The 22579-nt window shown below is 43.7% G+C and overlaps 1 protein-coding gene across 2 annotated transcripts; it reads right to left on the bottom strand.

Annotated features, from left to right (window-relative positions):
* Positions 1-311: 311 nt before the first annotated feature.
* On the bottom strand, positions 312-21834 carry MTMR9 (myotubularin related protein 9). 2 transcript variants are annotated; one of them, XM_078855863.1, is made up of 10 exons: positions 21343-21834; positions 19185-19238; positions 16801-16909; positions 14346-14471; positions 13452-13625; positions 11129-11346; positions 9269-9430; positions 6386-6527; positions 4022-4394; positions 312-3507 (listed from the first exon to the last, which is right to left on the bottom strand). In XM_078855863.1, the coding sequence occupies exons 1-10, from the start codon at positions 21522-21524 to the stop codon at positions 3341-3343; spliced, it is 1707 nt and encodes a 568-aa protein (XP_078711989.1). In that variant the 5' UTR covers positions 21525-21834; the 3' UTR covers positions 312-3340. The 2 variants fall into 2 exon arrangements, with proteins under 2 accessions (XP_078711989.1, XP_078711990.1); XM_078855864.1 differs by lacking the exon at positions 19185-19238 and having other exon boundaries at positions 21343-21832.
* Positions 21835-22579: the final 745 nt, after the last annotated feature.

Here is a 22579-nt window from a genome sequence, read left to right as displayed (position 1 = left end):
GTATGCCAGTGGTAACTGGACGTCATATAGGACCAGCTAGAGCAGTGTCAGAAAAAAGTATTTGAACACATCTGCGTGAATGACTTACAGCAGACAGGAGATCGATGGCTCGTGGACTGGATACTCAACTACACGAGCAACAACACAATAACAGCGCTGTGGCAATAGTCTTAGTAAATAGCTGGTACATTGGCTATCAAAGGCGCTCATTTGAGTGAGCAAAGTGCATTGCCTGGCACGGCATGGCTTGCCTAGTATTGACGGCTCTCCTACAACCACGCGAAACTCAACGAGGCTTTAATGTCCCGCCGATTCAAATGTTGTTCCATGTGGAAAACACACAGAAGATGCAAGGTTGGTAATAGCAACAATGGCAAAGGTGACTGAAGAATGCTTTAAATCTGTGCTTATTACCTGCTATGACAGATAGATCATAAAATACAGACACTGAAGAAATACAACATAATCCCAAAAGTACACAAGGCATGGAGAGATACGTGCTTGGAATTAAAATTTAAAACTACAAACTAAACTATTTTTCATTTTACCAGGTAAGGCCCACTAAACTACTTAGCTCTTTTTCAGAAGACACAATTGATAGGTCAACGAAGTGGCTCATTATGTGGAAATGTATAGCAGCCAAGTAGTCTAAATGCACGTAGATTCTAAATGTGGAGGGTCAAAACTGGAAGACCTGGAGAAAAATCGACGTGACCTAGGGGAGAATATGCAAACTCCAAATATACAGGTGGCAGGGCGCCCAAATTGCACTGACAGAAAGATTAAATTGTGCATCCGAGAATAGACACAGGTTAGAGACTTCCTTTTCACCGCGAACGAAAGTGGGCTTGGATAGGACACACCGCCAGAAGGGACCATGGCCAATGGACGAGAATGGTAACAGAACAGCAGCTCATAGAACACACATCTGAGAATAGACCAACGCCTAAACGCAGTGGCATTTGATTATGTTGGCATCGTAAGACCTGTGGTGCATGGGGAGGTCATTAGCCAGCAGTGAATAGCCAATAGCCGATGAATAAAATATTACTTTTTATTAAGTAAACGTCAAGACTCTGGTAATCTTCATGTGTTGCTATATGTCCTAATTGCTTAAATCCTTAAAAACCACTTATCCTGTGCACCAGGAATAGACTTCTGGCACAAATCACAACTCCAAATATAGGTTATCTGAATGTCGACGACTCTGATGTGTTCATGTCATGATAACTTTCGAAAGCCACTGCAGCCATCAGTTCAGTCTGGCCTGTTTGTTCTGTGGGTAATCATTATTTATACTGCATTCAAAAGCAGGATATTTAACTGAAGCCGTCATGACCTGACCAGAATCAAGTTTCCTACCACGACGACAAGTCACAAATGCGGCTAAGACAGGCCAATAAGACAACTCTTTTAGAGAGGGTGTCACCGACTGCAATTGAGAACCATTGTACTGAAAGGACCCTCACGAAGCAGAGATGTATCGATCGGGCAGGGCTACAGCTGCGCTATTTTCCAATTAACAACATCCAGAGAAGGCCTGAGTAGCAGAGCGAGGGTTAACAGGAGAGGCAAATAAACAGGGCACTTCCTGCTTCTGCTCCCAATGACCCACTCCACCATGGTGCACGCTGGACTCGCACTCCTTTTTGTGACTTACTTCAGTGGTTCTGCATTATTTGACAAAACATTTTTTATCGTGTTAAACACATGACGTAAAAAATATATTTACAACAATAAATGATAACAGCCTCGTGACGAAGAAGTGGATGCAGGATCAATTATCTTTCGAATTTACAACCGGTGCAATGGTCGTAGTATTTATCCAGAAACCAAAAAATGCCCGCAGCACATACTGTATGTCGAAGGCAATACAAAATACAGTTTAAAACCCAGTTGTTCGTAATAAGACCTCAACAATTTATCTCAAACTTTTGCTCCAATTTCTGCAACTACAAAACATTTTAACTTTATGGCGGTACCCCGGCTCTCGCACAATGTCCGCGATGCAGTCATTTTTAGTCTATTGATGGTTGGCGATGCGGCAATCGACTCATCTCAACGAGCTGTACACGATGCACCACCACGGTGCGTTCGTGCGTTCAGGGTTTCAGCGCAATCGTCCTCGCTGCGTTTCGATATCGCGGAGTAGCACTGATTTCGGATCGATTGGTACCCCAGTTGCGGAGTTAAGTACACCCCTGGAAAAAATAGTGTCCTAGAAATAAAATATTTAATTGCCTCGGCCATTTTGTATCATTTGGTACCCTGGGGTACCGCCATAAGGATCATTTAAGAACCCCATTAATATGTAAAATGACAAACCTAAATATTACAGTGGAAAGCTTTAATTCATGACTATTATAATTTGCTTTTCGTTTAGTGTATCTTCCTGTAAATACAATAACGGTCTTTCCTTCTGGACTGCATAAAGTGCAATGGCCCTGTGTTTTGGTATCATCACATTTATCTTAAAACATCCCTGAAAGTCCACTTAGTCTTCACTCATCAGTACAGAACAAAGTTTAACCAATTTCTTTCCACCGACTTTCTTGGGAACCATCTATTTCTCAGACAAGCCTTTTACAGAATTCCAAAATTGAGATATGCAAACACTAATCTTGCATGCTATGAACTATTAGACGCCAAGCGGGGAATTATTTGTAATGTACGTCCACAAGGCACGAGTTCAAATCTTCTTGCTCTGAACACCGCATTGTGTTTGTTTCTGATCGGCTCTCACTTCGCCATGCTGTTGAAAACCCTGGATATGCAAGGAATGCCCTCAGGGGGCGAGCGGCCAGTCACATTGCCACCGACGCAGCAGAGGGACCAGCGACAAGTAAATGCACATATATGGGCTCGGGCCCACACGCAATTTAAGCCCTTGTCATTCAGAGCCGTCTGCGGGTTGCAGGGTGCGCCCTGTTCAACGCCAAATCTTTGAACGTGCAAGCGGCGCAGCGTTAATTTTACTTAGAGGCGTAGCGCCGTTGTTTTTTAAAGACATTGTACTTACCGCAGAGAACTGTAGCGACACGACCGCACTTAACAATAGCTGGTGCAAAACTGTGCCACACGCCCTCCCCCCATGGCCTTGTGGGAGCCTCGTTACGTCTTCCGACCTGAAGATGTACCCCGATAATGACATTTTCTTCCGATTCCGTTTGTATACGCGCGAATGAAATCGTACGTGTACGAACAGAAGAAAAACTGATGCCGTACAAGCAAAGCCAATTTTACACAGCACCCTCGTGCGTGCGAGAACAGGAGGCTTGCTTCTGCGAGTGGTTTACTGGCCCCTCGACGCTCGGCCCAGTGTCGCACAAAGCGGGCGAGGTCACTGCTCTCCATTGGGAGGGTCGCGGGCCTTCTCGAGCGAGGCCAACTCATCCTTCAGGCTGCTCACGCGAGCCTGCAGCTCCTTGTGGCGTGCGGCCATGATAACCACCTCATCCCAGGCTTCCTGCACACACTTGAAGCTTTGGTTCCAACGCAGGAACACACCTAGGGTGGAGATGCAGCACATCGCACAATCAAGAACGGGGAGGAAGAGGAGACTTCACACCATTGTATGTACGGCCAGTTACCAAAATCAACCATTTAATTAATCGATTACTTTAGCACCATTTGGACCACATAGGTCCTGTCCAGCTTAGCACAGTAGGATTAAGCCCTGACAAGCATGGAATAGAGGAGTGTGATAAAATACCAAATTGGAAATGTATTCACAAATTCCGAATCACTTTCATGGGTAAAACCACGTAGCAACATTGTCCCCCTACCGCCAGACTATATCCTTTTTTATAGCATTGTGCTCTAAGAATGGCATGGATTCAAAACAACATTCAATTTTATCTACAGCGCATGTACCATGTACTATGCGCTGTATATATTGTCGCAGCATTCACAACTGGTGCTCATTAAATGTAGAAAAGAGCCACATCGTCTCTCTTAGATTGACAGTATGAATACACGAGTGGGGGAGGAAAGGTGTTTGACTGGAGATATATTTGTTTACCTTCCCAGAGCACCAGGCTCTGCGGCGCGACTGACGGCCAAATGGCCAGGTTGTTGGGCTCGTACAGCGGGTTTAGGTACTGCTCCATCACCTCCGGCCTGTTCACCCACGACCACATTGACACTGTCTTTTGCTGCACCTTCATCTTCATTCTCTCGAGCTCACTGTTGCACAGGAAGGTGCCAAACTGAGAGGCGTAGGCGTGCTCAAACAGGAGGACGAGGAAACGCTCGCCAAACTCGAAGGAGCACGGGAACTGCCGTTGGATTTGTTGGCAGCAGTCGAGGAACAGCAGGAAGGAGGGCGCCTCCTGCCGTGGCTTGACGTTGGCGAATGCTGAGCGGCTGCACCTCTCCTGGAAAGGGTGGCCTGCCTGTTGTGGGGGTTGGGAGAGAGAGAGATTAACGCGGATAGAGCACCAATTAGCCAACAATTAGTGAACTAGAAGCGGTGCAGCCCTGCGGTCGCTTGCTCACGCCACTGCTGGCACGCAAAGGGCCTCCCCCACTACAGCAAGGTCTGTTTTCGAGAGTATTTGGCCTACTCTTTCACGCTGGCCAGACATGTCATACGAGGGTGTGAGTACCCTTACTCTACTCGACCTCACGCGACCAGCCGATTGTTTTGACTGCGGTCACTGGCGGAGCCATTGGGGGGGGGGGGGGGGTGGCACGTGCCCCCCCAATGATCCGATCGAAATTAGGGATTTCTGGGGTTTATTAGTAATAAATCGGCATTTTGCGACCCCCACTGCCACTGTGTAGCATATTATTACGTGCCAGGGACTCTATGAGATGATAGGACAATAGTCTGAGTCCATAATTGGCAATAAGTAACAGCAAAGCAGTTATAAGTGACTCACAGAATTGTGCGCAGTTGCGTATACAGTACACGACTTCCCTGAACGCATACCTTCAGCGAGCGCTATGCCGATCACACACGGTTCGAATTCGACCCTCGATTGATGGCTGCGCCATTGCCACACATGCGTCGAATAAAAAGCAAGGGACAAGTCCTTACTTACTAACAACTCCTCTATCATTTTTTATTGCTGGAGGGGTTGCCCCACCTACCTGAAAACCCTGGCTCCGCCATTGACTGCGGTGCACACATATATACTGCTGGGCGGGCAGAGGTCGGGGGGGTATGTAAGAAAACTGCATCATTGTTTCAATGCTCAACCCTCCAAGAACCCGTCTGAAATCCCAGAAACCAATGTGGGATCGCGCAAGACAATTGGATGACGCGGGGTCAACTGAAGACTGCTGGTGAACACTATGGAGTTCTGCAGAGGTTTCAAATCAAAGCCTCATCGACGACTCCACCATCGCGCCGCACGGCTTTGATCTTCCAAGGGAACTATGGTGCTCCAACCGCTTCAGAACATCAACTGGTCGCAGCGCACACACCTCTCCTCCACAAGTGGAGAATTAAAGACAACCTATAAGTGTGACTGCAGCCACCCAAACAACTGCATCCTACTCTCCCGCGCTCTCCGCCCGACTGAGCAACATTAGTCGCCCAACTCTTGAAGCTGTCGCATGCCTTCATAGACTTATAACTTGGACGTGTGATTTGCACATGCTTGCCGCACGCTAGAGATTGTTTTCAACGGAAGTGTCAGGAGATCGCGTTGAACCGGTGGCCTCTAGATTGCAAGACCAGTGTGCTACCGATTACACCACAGCAGCATCAAGATGAATTCAAATGTTTAAACATAGTTAATGCTATGTCCATATGTGCGCATGAAAACTATGTAACTGAAATCCGAGATGCTTTTGAATATTCATAACAAAACATTTTTTAAGGTACCTTCGAAATGACGTTTTCGTGCACAGACAACAGACAGTCAAATGCAGTAAGTGCTGACTGCTGCTTTGTTATATAAGCTGTCTCTTCTGTTGCTTGTGTGTGTGCGCAACTCAATACAGAAATCAATCTGACAACATGAGCACACGATACAATGCATACCTAACACAAGGCAGACTTGCAGACCATCCCTGTGACATTCTCCTGCTTGGTCTTCCTACATTAAATATTCAATACACAATTTGCAGAAATGGGCTCTGCACATCATCCAAATGCACTCATCCTTTCTCCAAACAAATAAATCTGTATGGAGAAAATTATATTTCTATCTCCTGTCACTGTTCTGAATGGGTTTCCCCCAGGTCTTCCAGTTTCCTCCCATTGCCAAAAACGTACACACAGTACTTGGCCATACATCCCTATGCAGTCTTCAGACTGTGTGGCTTTCCTGGGTAAGTGATTATTGTATTATTTTCACAATATCACTGCAAGCCAGAAATACTCCTGCGCACGTGCGTGGTTAACGCACGTCAGGGTGGGGAATCGACTCAGTACCTGCAGCCACTCGCGCTCCACAAGCGCCTGGAAGCCTCGCAGGGTGCGGCAGTCCTGATCGAGGATCACTTGGGCCAGGGCGCTGACTTGTAGAGTGGAGTCTGTGCCATCGGAGCCGTGCACCAACACAGAGGCACCCTCCCTGGTACGTGCACCAAAAAGAAGCAGCCCACAATCGTCAGATCACAGGAAAAAATTCAGGAAAATGTTGATTTATTTTTGTCACCCAGGTAAGGCCCACTGAGCTATACATTTAATTTTCAGAAGCAACCTGGCCACAAATCGTAGCTCAACCAAGTGGCTAATCATGTGGAAATTTATAGCAGCCAAATTCTTGGAACACAGGTTTCTAAATGGAGGGGAAAACCGGAGGAGCAGGTGACAGACCTGTGTTGTATAACAAGACCTATTTTTCACAATATGGGAACCTCATTTGCCAGTAAAAATATGATAATTGGTTTTTTACCCTTCTATCTGGCAACAAAACTGACACCTTTTTACAAGGAGTCATGTTTGCATAGACCACAATACCTGCAGTCATAATACAAACAAAAGACATAACTCTGATAATGTGCACTGTCCTTGAAGTTGATTGATCCACACCCGAGACAGCTTTCCTTAGAGCCTAGTCTCACATGGGTTGGACCAGATGACGTCAATTATCAAGACCTCTTTTATAAGTGCGACTCGAGTAGAAGAAATAATAGTAATATTCAATTAATTTATACAGAATACAGTATCTTCGCTGAGCTTCAATACTTGTTCGTGTGGGTCCTGCCGTGACACGTTTGTACCAATCCAACTTCAATGTGTTGCATGTCAGCGAATAACATTCAAACACCCACACCGACTAGTTTACAACCCACTCTTCTCTGCATTGCCAACCCATGGCTTTCTCACAGCGCAGCAGGGCTTTGGGAGCTTTGTAAACCTGCATGGACCATCAACAAATGCCAGAATATTAATTGATTGCACGTGTGCATCATCACGTCCGTCCCAAATCCTTTAGACAGCCATACATCGCCTCTTCTGAGAGATAAATTAGTATTTTAGCATTGTAATAAAATAAAAAGCACATAAGTATGCTATTAATACCAAACAAATATACTGATAAATGCAAGCACTTTAAGTAGGTGTCAGTGATAAATCAAAGTCTGTATGTACATGTACGATCGATATTACTAAATATTCTCACGTAGAAATATTGCCAAAATGCCGTCTATAAACACAGCAGATTAAAGTAGGTATACTACTGACACATTTGACAGAGTTGTTCAGTGGTTTTCTTTACAAACACATTTTTCAGCAAATTGCGAGGAAAAAAAAAATTCGGAAATAGTTTCACGTGATCAATGGTGATGTCTAAAATGTTTTTTAAAGAATTTTTTTTTGGTAATTTACTTTAACCTGAATGACAACCTCACATTCATCAATAACACTGCCTTAAAGGAGAAGTATACAACAGGTGGGGTTGAGCTATGCAGAATGGTCATTACCAGAAACATCATCTGGGATATACTTTTCATTTTAAGGCAGTATGCTTACCAAATGTGTTGAGTTTGTGTGACATGTGCACTACTGCACAACACAGTATTACCAAATACATTTGTTTACAATGAACGGTTAATGAATGCTGCCTACATTTTAGCAAAGCAAATCAATGAGACAAGAAATCTGCCCGTTTTTCTAGTACTGTACAGTAATCACACAATGCCCCCTGCTGTACAAAACGTAAAATGCTCTAAATGTGATCATGTTATGGTGACGTGGATTGCACCCATTCCCATTTAATTTGCTTCCATAACACTGAGCAATTATCTATTTTTTAAGAAGCTACCTGGCCAACAGATGATAGCTCAACACAGTGGCTTACCATCATGCGGAAATTTAAAGCAGCTAAATACTCTAAACGCGTGATGTTCATTCTAAATGTGGAACGGAAAAACCTAAGGGACCCGGAGAAAAATCCACACTACCACGAGGAGAGGAGAGCGGCAGCCGAGGTATTATCATGGAATGCATCCGACAGGATGGCACCACCTGGGAGATGGAGCAATGAAATCGGGTCGTTGTGCATGGGGCTGGCTGGCTGTGACACGAGGTGTGCCTCGCTTGGTATATTGGTCATGGATTCGATCTCGACCCTGACGATGCCTGCTGCTGTATATTTGGAGTTTGCATGTACATGTGGACTCTTGAAGGGATATAGAGGCCCAAAATAAGGACATAGGAGAGCAGGAAATGGCACGAGAAAGTCAAAGGGTCCTGCCAAATGGTGGCGTTTAAATCTGTGGAGAAATACCCCGTGTAAAATGTAGAGAGTTGGACAGCTTGTAATGAAAATATATTTTGTGTACATTAATTCAATAACATATCTGTTTGCTATGTTGGCCCCATGTCAAATAAAATGGTATACTTCTGTATACCATTCACGTAATATACATGAATTGCTACGAGCAATTCAGCCACTTGAAAACAGACATACCCAAGATACTTTTTACAACTCGGCATGTAATGATTCACCAATTTAAAGTGATTGTTATGCGCATGACATATACACTGAATTGCTTCCATAAGAATTAATGAACAATGTATGTAAATTGTGCCATTTAGCTTACGTAACAAGACAGAACAATCTAAACATGACAAACGCGACACCACAAATCAGCGAAAGGTGCACCTCCGATCTGCACGGTTGGCTATGTATGGTGCGAAATAAGTTCTACACATATACATACATACAAGGATAATATAATTCTTGAATACATACCTTATCGCCAAGTGACAACACACTGGCCGAGGTACATCCCACTAAAAAACACACACGTCGACGCTCTCAATCACTCCAGGCTTTATCAGACAAATTGTATTATATCCAAGCACCTGTCAAGACACTGTGCAGCCAAACAGGCGGTGGTGAGGATGTCTTTGATGTGGCCAAGCCAGTTTGACGCCTCCAGTTTGCTGAGCCAGCGGTCCATGTTATGCGAGGGATCATTGCAGGCCTCCACTAGTTTGATGAAACTGTCCTGCATAAGATTGCATCTGACAGCAGTAACAACAACAGAACATTGTCGATCAAAGTTAAATCATTCCAATTTTCAATTCTCACGTAAAAGCCAACCCTAAAGCACATTCAAGATTTCTGAAAAGTTTTACGACCTTTTTCAATATTTTATTCTGAAAAATGGTAAGATTGTGCCGCAGAACAGCAACTGTGTGATATCCCCAAATGCACAAGTTCAATGCATTCTAATTTTGACCACTGACAAATTGCGGTGACCCAGTGTTCTAGCAATAAACATTAAGCTAAAATGGCTGCACTTCCCATCCGTAAAAAAATACAATAAGATAACGTCGTGCACGAGTCTTAATGTTTTCCGCTTAAAATATATTAAAGTTGCTAAGTAATTGTATTGTCTATATATATACAAGCAGGTATGTTGTAAACACTTATAAATAATTTCACATTCCTTGGGCAGTGTTTTTATCTAAAAAAGTTTTGCTAGCTGGACTCATTCTTGCCTGGCTGGATTACTGGCTGGCTGGATTTCTGGTGCACGGTCAAGTGTACGTGTATGGGGGTGAGATACAGTGCACATCTGCGTGGTGACATCACCCACATCCCACGGTGTTGAGCCAGGTTCGTGCGTCGTGCTGACGTCATGCCTACCCCGCAACTACCTACCCCTCCACCCCGGCCATTTTTCCCGTGCAAATGCAATCGTCGAGAGGGAGATGATAGAGGGAGGAAGAAACGGAGAGGAGAGGGGGCAGGGAGAGAGTGAAACGGCGTTTCAAAATAGAGAGGAAAGAAATAGAGAGCAAAACGAAGAGAAGAGTAAGGGAAAGCGACACGCAGCCAAAGCTTAGGGAGAGGCAAGAGAGATTGAGATGGGAGAGGTAGAGTTGGGAATAAGGAGAGCAAGGGTGAGGGGTGAAAGACAGAAATAGAGAGATAGGGGGTGGAAGGTGGGTGAGGTACAGCGGAAGGAGAGGAATATAGAGGGAGAGCGAGAAAACAGGACGAGAGAAACAGATTTTAATGGAGACAGAGTGAGAAATCGAGAAAATTAGGAGATACAGCACAGAGAAGTCAAGAGGAAGGCGGAGAGAGACAGGGCTCTATATATGATTAACCTACAAGTTTTGCTAGCTGGAAGGGATGGAAGGTCATATCCAAAACATGTAATCTGTTGCTCGTTATCATACAAAAACAAATCTAAATCTGTTTATAAAGGTCAGAATTTTTTTTATTGCAGGATATCTTACCGAACATTTCATGTACATGTTTGTACATGAAATGTTCGGTAAGATTTTTTTTTTTCCCCCAGTACTACTGATACTGATAAGTAGTACTACTGATACTGATAAGTAGTACTACTGATACTGATAAGTAGTACTGGGCCTAATGTGACGATCTGAATCGGTCCTGGGCCTACACTGGGATGATTCACTTTGTTTCCCCAGTACGACCTGCTCTTAGTGTCTCCGAGTCAGTCACTACACTAGTAATTAGTTTCACTTTGTTTCCCCAGTACGACCTGCTCTTAGTGTCTCCGAGTCAGTCACTACACTAGTAATTAGTACTAATGGGAATCACCACAGATATTAGACGAGGCCGGGGAATCAAACTCAGGCCGCCATGGTCGTAGTGCAGCGTGTTAACCACCACGCCACCAGCCCCCCGTCCCTCCCCAGACAACAGAGAAAACAGAGGCACGTGTGTGTGCACTGTCTGACCTCTCAATGGACTTGTTGATGCGACGCCACTGTGGGTAGTGTGCCTCAGGCTCATAGCCGCCCCCCTTGGCACGGGCCTGCTGGGCGATGTGCAGGGAGCGCGTATCGATGATGTAGCCACGCTTGCCGGGCCCCAGCACGGCGTTCACCAGCTTCTCGTCGTCTTTGCAGCGCTTCCCACCCGAGCCCGTCAGCGGCTGGCTGCAGCGCATCATTACCTGCGGCCGGTTTGCGTAACGAAGCGTGTTTTGTAAACCGTGACCTTTGTGAAGGTCTTGTTAAGTGCCCACTGTGCGGGATATGCATCTTCATGCAATCCGTTACAGAGAAAAGCCTCTTAATCACCTTACCATTTTCTGATTTTTTTTTTTATTATCAATGGTTATGTTTGGATATTTTTAAAAAGGAGTACCTCTCAAGTGGCAGCATATTCTTCAGCACCTACCCCCTTCAACAACCTCAAACATGCTATACAATGCCGCTGCTAGACTTAACACGCACAACACATGACCACATCACCCTATCACTCCGATCCCTCCACGAGCTCCCAATCCCAGATTATATTCAACATTGCACTCGCAAACTTAAAAATTCTCCACAGCCTTACCCCTGTCTAACGCTGTCATCTCACTTTGCTCCCTTCTGTCCACTTGCCACTCCAGCAACCAAGGCCTTCATTCAAAACCTCCATTCAGAAGTGGGGGAAAATTCATCCTATTACCTACATATTTCCATGGATGGTCGACCGTCTAAGAGTAATTTCTTGTAACCAATAGAAACCTCAACATCAATTCCAAGTTTATTTGCTTAACCACGTAAGGACTCAAGAGATGAAAATAGTCTCATTTTCAAGCATGATGTGGGTCACATGGCAACATGGATAACAATAACAATGTCATGCTCGTATAGATCCGACGGACATACGAGCATGTAAACATGGATCTATATAAAACATAAATCACGTGAAAAATACATTCAGATTACAGACTCTGACATGCAATATATTCTTTACAAAGGGAACCTCAGATACGTGGCAAGACTCAAACCCAGTCAGGACCCCTGCATGGAAGCACCATTCATGGACAGAGCAAAGTGTCTGCTTCAAAATGTGTCCAAGTTTAAAGTAAATATATTTTTTGGAATGCAATATAATCTGTATTTCACAGTAATCCAAGCCATGCCAAGGCATGCATTGCTTATGATGGACTGTTTGTATGCTGCCCATACCGAGTGAGCTGCTGATATGCGTTTGCATGTTGGTGCTTGCAGAAGAAACCCAAAGAGGCAATGATGTTTAACTTGTTTTTAGTTTTTCTTGTAAATTAAGCATACAAGTAAGCTTTACTGCATGAACTTGAGTGACATGCGACATTCAGATATATGGCTAAAGCGTGAATGCATTCTGAATAAAAATTAGTCCCTCCGTTTATCACCCTGCACATCTCCCACTGGCATGCGTAGAAAAAGAGACCAAAAAAGAAACACGGCGAGCAATGCAGCACACAACTGGGCCTTTGTGCCGTTGACTCCAGTTGGTACACAGGCTGTGAAAAAACCCATAATTCTGAAGCAGTAATCTCCAGCGATGGTAATCGATGTTCTAAGAGATTCGACATTTGTGAAGCGACTGACAAAAATAAATAACCATCAGCGGTCGTGGTCTATCCACTGCTGGATGAAGATTTCCATACTCCGTCACCATAATCCATCTCATTCATGCAAGAGCTAATCTCATCCCTCCGTCTCTGTGGCAATCAGCCTCTGGGACGTTTTACTTCTTTGGCTGTCATTCCATTACCCGATGGGTCAGGCCCAAGTTCACTTTAGCTTTTAAGGGTCAATATAATGTCACGAACTTGTATTTGTTCTAAGATTAATGTGTTTCTCTCTGTGTCTCAGTATAATTCCACATCTGCACCTCTCCAAAGCTCTCAGCTTTTGTACCACTTTCTTTGTCACCGTAAATGCTTCCGAGCAACATCATTGCAGGTAACATGTAGTGAATAAAACATCTTTCTTCTTCAAGCACACTGGTAAGTTAATCTTCATTTTCCAATTCAGTTTTACAAAAAGATGCCATCCTGTTCTTGTTTGCATTTTAGTTAACATTTTGATCCTGATCTGCCTTCAATAGCTACTTTGATCAGAATCAAGGTACTCAGCGGTGACCGCCGGACCCACGCGGCAACTTCAGAAGTCCATCTCATTCAATAAGTTACAACGCCCGCTGCTGTTTCGTTGGTAGGAAAAGTAACTTTGCACAGGAATGAAAGAAAAGGCACCAAGTGGGGCTTTTTATGTGTGGCAGCGAGGTGCGACGCACCATGCCATTGGTCTTGTGGTAGTAGCTGAGCACAGGGAATCGGCCGTTCTGCCGGAAGGCAGAGACCTTCTTGACCATCTCGTCGTCGATGGCCTTGGGGATGATGACAACCGGTGGGTAGGACGGACACACCGTGAAGTCCTTATTCACGTGACTCAGGCGCCAGTCGGCCGTCTGTGGATCACATGAAAGTTTTTTTTACTTTACGTTTAGAGTCAATTTACAAGGTCTGAATACAGACGCACACACAAGCCTATTACATATTGGATTAAAACAGTTTTTGACAATCTTGATTTGATGGATTGCGACCGAGGTAAATTCTAACATTGTTCTAGGACGATAAAAAAAATTGGAATATAGGCACGTTTATGCTTATGGATATATAAAAAAAAATTTTACTGGGTTCCCAACATATATCCGAGGTTCATTGGTTTGACTCAGAGAGGGTCAGCCTAAAGTTCTATATCGCTTTAAGTCTTGAACACCTTCAAGTTTAGATCTGGGCTCGGGAACAGAGATTTGGATATAAACTATTATCAGGTGTGCGATTGAAACTATGAAACATTTTTTTTATTTGACCAGATAAGGCCTAATGAGCTATACAGCTCTATTTTAGAAGTGACCTGACCACAAATGATAGCTCAACGAAGTAGCTTATCCTGTGGAAATGTATAGCAGCCAAATACCCTAAACACATGTTTCTAAATGTGAGGGGAAAAAAGCGGAGGACTCGGAGAAAAATAAACGCGACCAACGGGGAGAGAGACACGGAAACTCCAAATATACAGCAGGCGTCAGGGTCTGGTATCAAACCCACGGCCTCATGTATACCAGGCGAGGGAGTTAACATCTCGCCACTGTGGAGCGTTGCCAGCGAGGAAACGTGGAGCTCACGTGCGAGGTGAGGCGTGCAAACTCGTGCTCGGGCAGGAAGGAGTGCCAGCCGTCCTCCAGCGCCTCGAACATAGGGCGGTAGAAGAAGGGGTAGTACAGGTTGACGGCCGCCAGCGTAGACAGCACCTGCACGCAAGTTACAACCAAACGTTTGGCCATTTATTAAAAAGCAGAGCAAGCAGAGCAAAAGTTAAACACGCGTCGATTTTTCACTGTACTCAGTCACTATTACCGCTGAATGAAGGCATCCATACTCCACCACCATCATTCACGGTTTCCTAATGCACCAAACCAACTAGCTTCCATACACGAGTGTGTTCTTCAATGCTTATTGGTGTGCTTTTGTTCCTTTTTCTTTGTCAATGTCTATGTTTCTGATCCCTATGTTATAGCAGGCACTGATGGAAAAAAACTTCTTCTTTAGGCGTATACATATGCTGCATTCCTTGAACTTTAGTTTTCCAAAAGTAATTCAACCTGGTCTCATCCACCATTTCATCAATTCGATCCTGATTTGCCTTCAACAACTGCACCTAACTATATTTAATTGCTTTGCGAACTTGTATGTGACTTTTGCTTTGCTCATTTATCTTAAGCCCCACATTAAATCTATCTTTATCAAGTTCTACTATAATTTCCTGTAGTTTTGTCCCCTCCCATTTAGTTGTTTTTACTTTACATTGGTTGTTAAAACGGCTATCATCAACAGATGGCGAATATGTTGTAAACATATATTTATGCCTTCAGTTCTCCAATCTAATTTTCATAAAACGTTTTACATAGCTGTGAATAACGTTGGCGAAAATGTATCTTGTCCCAATTCTCTCCAATATCTATTTTGTTACTTTCTTCATGCAATCTCGATCTATATATACGTTGCACTGTTGTAAATTAATGTAATTGTTTATACATTTGTTTCACTCAGTAGAAATCGATTCAGTCACCCAAGCTCTCACAAACCAAAGTCACGGTGCTCGCTACATTACAAAACATAGAGCAGATAAGCCATAACAAATACCCATCACAGCATTACTGAATAATCGATTAAATACTTTAGAAAGAGTTCAACCTGCAACGCAAATATCATGACGTTGGATTACTTCAGAAAAGTGGAAAGTTCAGTTGATGGGAAGAGCACAATTGATGAACAACCTCGGGTTTACATTAAACTAGCCCGTATAAACTCAGCTTTCAATCATTAACAAGTCAACCTAGAATAATTGAGCTTCAGGTTTTCAGTGCAGACCTCTAAGTGAATGAAAAGTGTCATATGCAATTCATACGAGCAGTGGTAGCATGCACGTGTATTCTAGAACTGTGGAGGCGAGGGGTGGTGGATCACACAAATGTATTGAATCTCCCTTCTTGTAGGGATCGAGGTACCATACCCTGGCTCGCCAGGAAAGGGCAGTGCAGCAAGTGGACAAACCGCCATGGGTTTCCATCTGTATGGGGATAGAGTGTTGGCCCCTTGCGCGTGTGGGTTTTTTCCAGGGGTTTAATCCCAGTTGAATGATAAACACTCATCATTATTGGCTGAAAACATCTTAAAATAACAAAATGCAGGACAATTCCTAAAAAAAGAGTCCTATGACTCAATGTGGCTTTCATGGATAAGTAAAGTAAATCTACGAAAGTGAACAAATGAGAAAATCTGGGCAAACTCATGCAAGAAATGCAAAAGGCTATTCTTGCGTATGAAAGTTTATAAAGCAAAGTGCTATCCAATATTATGCTGCCACGGTGTAATGGTTAGCATGCTGGATGAGCAATCCAGAGGTCACCGGTTCAATCCGAACTCCTAGGGTGGCAGTTTAAAGAATGGGGCAAGTTTCTTAAATTCCCACCCACCGCCACCTTCGACCCAGAAGAATGAATGGGTTCACCAGGCAGTGATCGGCAGGTCCCGTCTGGTGGGGTAAAGTGTGGGTACTCCCACATTTTACAGAATGTATTTGAAAAAGTGGCTCTCTAAAAGCATAAGCAAGAAATTGCAGGGCTACACCATTCTGCATTTTACCATCCCATTATGGTTTCAAGGTAAATTGATAAGCTTAACATGCTAATCTCTCATTAACATGCTAATTTTCACCTGGCAGCCCTTTGATTGGTGGAAAACCAACCACCTTCGAGTTGGCTGCCCACTACTTGCATTAACATTGGCTGCTGACATTTGGGCTACGCCCATTTCAAACCCTTATAAACAGTTGCCTTTGGACGCTAACCCCCCTTTTCCTGAAGACGACCGCTTGTGTTGCGATCGAAACTTCGTAGTTTTTTTGTTATTTTCTTTGAACCTATCTACGTGACTTTACCGAAAGACCCAAAGAATATGAATTCCTGCAGTCACGAAAGCTTTCAGTCAGGATTTTGACCAATTGTTTTCAGTTGAGTAGGATTAAAAAGCTTGGCTTTTAATACAGCTGCCACCTTTCTGCGATGGTGCACAGCTTACTTCAATGGAGCTGGCAATGTTGAGGCACTCTTCCATTCCAGGGATGTGCAGCAGTATGATCCGAAGGTCCTTGCACTTTATTGTCAGAGTCCCTACAGTCCCAGCAAATCTGATGAAGAGGAAATGTACCTTGGGTTAAAAGCAAAACAGCAACTAATGTCAACACACCGTGTTTATGCGAATTCTACTCGAACATAGGTTCATGTGAAATTTTTATTACCTAACCTAATAGCACACGTTTAAGTTAAAGTGGCAATGTTAATCCGTGGGATAGTCAAATCTAGAAGTTATTTCCTCCTCAAATGAACATTGAGGGAGGGGAGTGCTCATTTGAGGTGGAAATTCCACTTTCCTATATTTTTTACATAAAATAGTAATAGACACTTGGGGGAAAATATTAATCCAATTATTTTTTTAATCTAAACAGAGGTGAAATAATATATTCCTCGGGAACGTTCAACATAATCTAACCATCTATAATATTATTAATGCTACATGTGTAAACAACCCTGAGTGGAGTGAAGCGGTGGTCAATTGGTTAGCGTACTGCGGTTTGATCTTAGCGACACGAGGCTTATGCCCGGAGGCAAGTCATATTTGAACCAATCTGTGCTACCCCCTGCACCAACTGACACTCAGCAGCATGGTGAAGTATGGTCAAATAACCCCCATGGTGGACATGGTGTGGCGGAGGCTTTCATGCAAAAACTGTTAATTATTATTATTTTGTTAATCAATATGTACAATACTGGCTTTCAGAGATTGGGTAGCGCTCTGCTTTATATACTTTAATACGCAAGAATAGCCTTTAAAATTGTTTAGTATGGCAATACATGAGTTTGCCCAGATTTTCTCATTTGTTCACTTTCGTACCTGTTTTTTTCAGTGACGTTTAATAGGTGCACATAGGAAACCCTAAAACAAAGATTCTTTGTTCTAGTTCAATTATCTTCTTGGTTATTGTGGTTAAAGTGGGTTGACCCATTTGGTCAGCTAATTGGGCTCATTAATTTACAGTCTTATGTACATAGAACATTACTGGCATGCAGTGTGATGAGCACACTGCTCGATAAACTTGGCGATATGAGTTCAATGCCCGGCCACAGCTACTATCAGTGACGAGCAGTGTCTTATTGGGCAGTGAGCACTCTCCTTCACCGATATGCACTGATCAGCATATTGAAGTCAGGTCAAACAACCTCCTAAACCGACACACTGGGGAGACCTTCATCTTGTTGGAGATTAGCAAAGGGATGAAAAGTATTACTGTATTAACATAGAGAGAAACCAAAATAGTTTTAATCTACCCATTGCAAACAATAACATCATATTTGAATATAATACACATAATTTGTTGTTTTGAACAGTCATGCTTTTTTCCAAAACCTCTTTTAGTAATTAATTGGCTCATTATAGGTCAGGTTCAATTCTGAAAGTTAGAGAGTTTGCATGCAGTTGGTTAGATATATTGTATACCAAGGAAGAGAAGAACTGATAAATCCCACAAAGCTAAACAATTCAGCTCAGCACTTTAGGTATTATTGTTACTTTTTAATAATATTCGAAAGAGATCTGCATAGGACCAGTCCACTATCAACAGGGCAGCGATTTAGTAAGAATTGTTCTATAAAGTATGCAGCTGTTGCTTAACCATGAGAGTAAATCATTGCATACTATGGAGGGTGCAAACTATAATTAAATCAAATAATCATTATTTGAATTTTAAATAAATGCCCATAATAGAAACATTACCAACAACGTCTTTACAATGGCACATCGGATTTAATTAAAATGTAGATAGTAGTTGAAATACAGGGTGATTCATTTATATATATCCTACTTATGTAATATAATTAAATTAAAGAGAAAACGTTGCTTTCCAAATCTCTACATGTCTCGGACTCATCTCAATACCCTTATTTAAACTTTAAACACTCCCCATTCACTTTGTCCAACATTGCTGGTGTGATGCAATGTGGGGCTTACGTTTTGTTGCATGCATATGATGTTAGATGTACCCCCATAGGGTTATGTCATGCAATAGCCACACAACTGATCCACCTTGACCAATTCAACGCAAAAATGTATCTTGTAACGGCAATCAAAATAACAATTCGAAATGTGTGAGATGTCTATAAATGGAACACCCTGTACATGCAGCACGCCCACCATAGCACTCCAAATGGGTTACTCTTAAGCAGAACAGAATGGGAGCGGGGATGACAGCAGCTTGAGGCCCACATGGACAAAACACTTGAGTGTCCCCGAGGTGAACACTTCCAAGCATTTTCTCACCCAACCACATATCTTGAATTGCAAAAGTATACTAAAGGGCACAGTGTGCATGACAAATGATCATAGGACGCATAGCAGAAGAGGCAAACCTTTCCTCCTGCAGATCGGTAAACTTGACGACCTGGTTCCCACGGCTCTCAAAGCTACAATACAATCATGGAAGCAACATTTACACGCACGGAAACTTAAATGCAAAACAGGAAGCACAACGCGCAAAAAAACGTAACGTTCATTGAGAGTGTGTGTGATTCTGCGGTGAAGTTAGGGCACGGGGAATGTGTGGATAAGGTAAACAAGTAAGGTAGAGGGTGATACTTTACTGAGGTGTGCGAACTTAAAGGAAACATGGAGTGGAATTTGTAAAATGAGTTAGATTTGAAACCTGAATACATTTGGTTGAGTGCTAATCGAGGAGGCCATTGGGACGAACAACTTATCTATGGAAGCAACAGAAGGTGGTACATAAGGGATAGGTGAGAACAGCGAGCTTATGGGAGACAGACAAGGCATCAAGTATGCGAACGAACCGGCCACGTTAAGATGATCAGAATCATGGTCATGGGAAGGAGGGAATGGGGCATGGGTGAGCTTATGGGACTCGGTCAACCTCCTAGGGCAGGGGCCGGCAACCAAAATAACAAGAAGAGCCATTCTGTAGCGACAGGTTGCCAACCCCTGTTCATGGTAAACTGGACTTCCATGGAAAACTGGATTTCCATGGTAAACTGCACTTAAATTGTGAACTGACTTCTCCAGTAAACTGGACTTCCTCGATACACTGCACGCCCACGGTAAACTGGACTCCCATGGTAAACTGGACTCCCACGGTAAACTGGGCTTTAATGGTAAACTGGACTTTATTGGTAAACTGGACTTCCACGGTAAACTGGACTTTAATGGTAAACTGGACTCCCACGGTAAACTGGGCTTTAATGGTAAACTGGACTTTAATGGTAAACTGGACTTCCACGGTAAACTGGACTTTAATGGTAAACTGGACTCCCACGGTAAACTGGACTTTAAAGGTAAACTGGACTTCCACGGTAAACTGGACTTTAATGGTAATCTAGACTTCCACGGTAAACTGGACTTTAATGGCAAACTGGACTTCCACGGTAAACTGGACTTTAATGGTAAACTGGACTCCCACGGTAAACTGGGCTTTAATGGTAAACTGGACTTTAATGGTAAACTGGACTTCCACGGTAAACTGGACTTTAATGGTAAACTGGACTCCCACGGTAAACTGGACTTTAAAGGTAAACTGGACTTCCACGGTAAACTGGACTTTAATGGTAAACTAGACTTCCACGGTAAACTGGACTTTAATGGCAAACTGGACTTCCACGGTAAACTGGACTTTAATGGCAAACTGGACTTCCACGGTAAACTGGACTTTAATGGCAAACTGGACTTCCACGGTAAACTGGACTTTAATGGTAAACTGGACTCCCACGGTAAACTGGACTTTAATGGTAAACTAGACTTCCACGGTAAACTGGACTCACACAGCCAGGAGTCTGCAATCAAAATAACTCCAAAACCATTTTTTTCGAATTCGCTAAAGAAAACTAAATATTTCAAGAGCCGCAAAGCAGTCCTTAAAAGAGCTGCATTCAGCTCTGGAGTCGCATGTTGCCAAATAGCATGGCTATGGAATATTCACCGTGGAATATCAACAACAATAATAATTTCATGTTACAATCACAATGCCAGCTTTGTTGACAATGAGGTAGTCACGAGACCATTAGGTTTGGTGGCGGATGTAGATTAGGAGTAGCATGGTTATGTGAGATACGGCAAACGAAAGAGAAACACATTTGAAAATATATTAGACACACACACTGCTGCAATACAAAACATTAGTCTTACAAAACGTGAAAACAAAAGTCACGAGTTCAAAGCAAAAGCCCCTTTGCACGCCAACCACAAAGACACAACAAAAGGTGGCTTTGTTGGGAGATGGCCTTCTCAAGCTCGTCCCTAAACCTATCACGCCCGGCCGCCTTTGTCTCCCTCGTGGCGATGTTTACACACCCCACAAGATACAGTACTCATGCAAGGAGGCCCAGGACCGCTTCGGATAATTGTCACCCAATGTTTGTTAGCCACGAGTAGGAATCGAACTCGGGTGGCCGGCCAGGTTCGTAGAGCGACACACACACAACAAACAACAACCACCATTCGCCACTAAGTAGCACCGACGTGATGTGCACGTTTCGGCCACACACACACCACGACACTCACCTCTTCTCCACGGCGTCGATGGACGACATGAGCAGCCACATCTCCTCGGCGTGTTCCCGACGCGAAGACACGATGAGGTGGTGACCGGTGATACACAGCGTGCCCTCCAGCGGAGCGGCGCAGGGCCGTTCCAGCACCGCTCCCTCCACCTTGGGCGTCTTTATAAGCTCCACGAACTCCATGGAGAGAGAGAGAAGAGAGAGGTAAGAGAGACACGCTACCTACAAACACCCACCCCTACCCAAACAACACCTCCTCTTCCTGTGTCTGCCTCTGACTGGCAACCCCCTCACGCTCTCGCTTCGCTGGGTCGACGAGAGAGCGAGAGGTGAAGACGGCAGGGTCGGGGGCGGGGGGTCACAAGGCCACACACACTCGGAGCAAAAGGCGAGCAGGAAGAAGACGGAACGATGATGATGAGGCCCCCAACCCTCCTTGTCGTGCTTGGAGCCGGTTGGGCCGCGTTCGTGTTTTTTTGGGGGCCAAGGGGCTTGACTCGGTAGACGTCTTCCGGAAGATGTCGCGCGCTTCGGAATACGGAAGTGACACGTGGGGGTTGAATTCTCCGAGTGAATGAATGGGGGGTTGGTGGGGGATATTAATGAATGAATGGGGGTGGGTGGGGGATATTAATGAATGAATGGGTTGATTGATTCACCACACTTTAATGACCAGTGTGGTAAAATCACGTAGGTAAAAAAAATAGAAATTAAATTATAAATCACGACGTTTCGGTGGCAACACAAGTCTCAAGTGCTGTGACGGTCCCACCTGATGACGGAGACTTGTGTTGCCTCCGAAACGTCGTGATTTATTATTTTGTTTCTATTATTATTTCTATTGTATTTTTTATTTTTTTTATTTTTTACCTACGTGACTTTACCGAAAAAAACTAAGAGTATGAATCCTTGCAGTCACGAAAGCTTCAAATCTAGAATTAAGTGTGGTAAAAATAAGCATGACCAACAACAGTGGTCTGCGGAGACCAATCATCCTTTGGGCGTCCGTGGTAAACTGGACTTCCATGGTGAACTGGATTTAGAATGCCCGGGTGAATGACGGAATACGGCAAGAAGTGATTAATTAATGAATGAAACAAGTATGTAAAAATGAATCGGGCTGACTGTATTGGTGTGAAACATAGATTCTGTATCTGCAATGCAATAGTATAAATTATAGGAAAAAGCAGAACCAGTTTTCTATATTGTGATGTCTTCAGGCGTCTTTATGTTCATGG

This window comes from Lampetra fluviatilis, chromosome 4 (genome assembly GCF_964198595.1).
Source record: "Lampetra fluviatilis chromosome 4, kcLamFluv1.1, whole genome shotgun sequence".
Lineage (NCBI taxonomy): Eukaryota > Metazoa > Chordata > Hyperoartia > Petromyzontiformes > Petromyzontidae > Lampetra > Lampetra fluviatilis.
This window is presented reverse-complemented; position numbering and strand designations above follow the sequence as displayed.

Excerpts from the sequence above, each read along its gene's own strand:
- MTMR9 (XM_078855863.1), bottom strand. The coding sequence starts at position 21,524 with ATGGAGTTCGTGGAGCTTATAAAGACGCCCAAGGTGGAGGGAGCGGTG. Across the intron at positions 16,910-19,184 it reads ACCGATCTGCAGGAGGAAAG|ATTTGCTGGGACTGTAGGGA; the intron begins GTTTGCCTCTTC and ends CCTCTTCATCAG. Across the intron at positions 14,472-16,800 it reads ACATTGCCAGCTCCATTGAA|GTGCTGTCTACGCTGGCGGC; the intron begins GTAAGCTGTGCA and ends ACTTGCGTGCAG.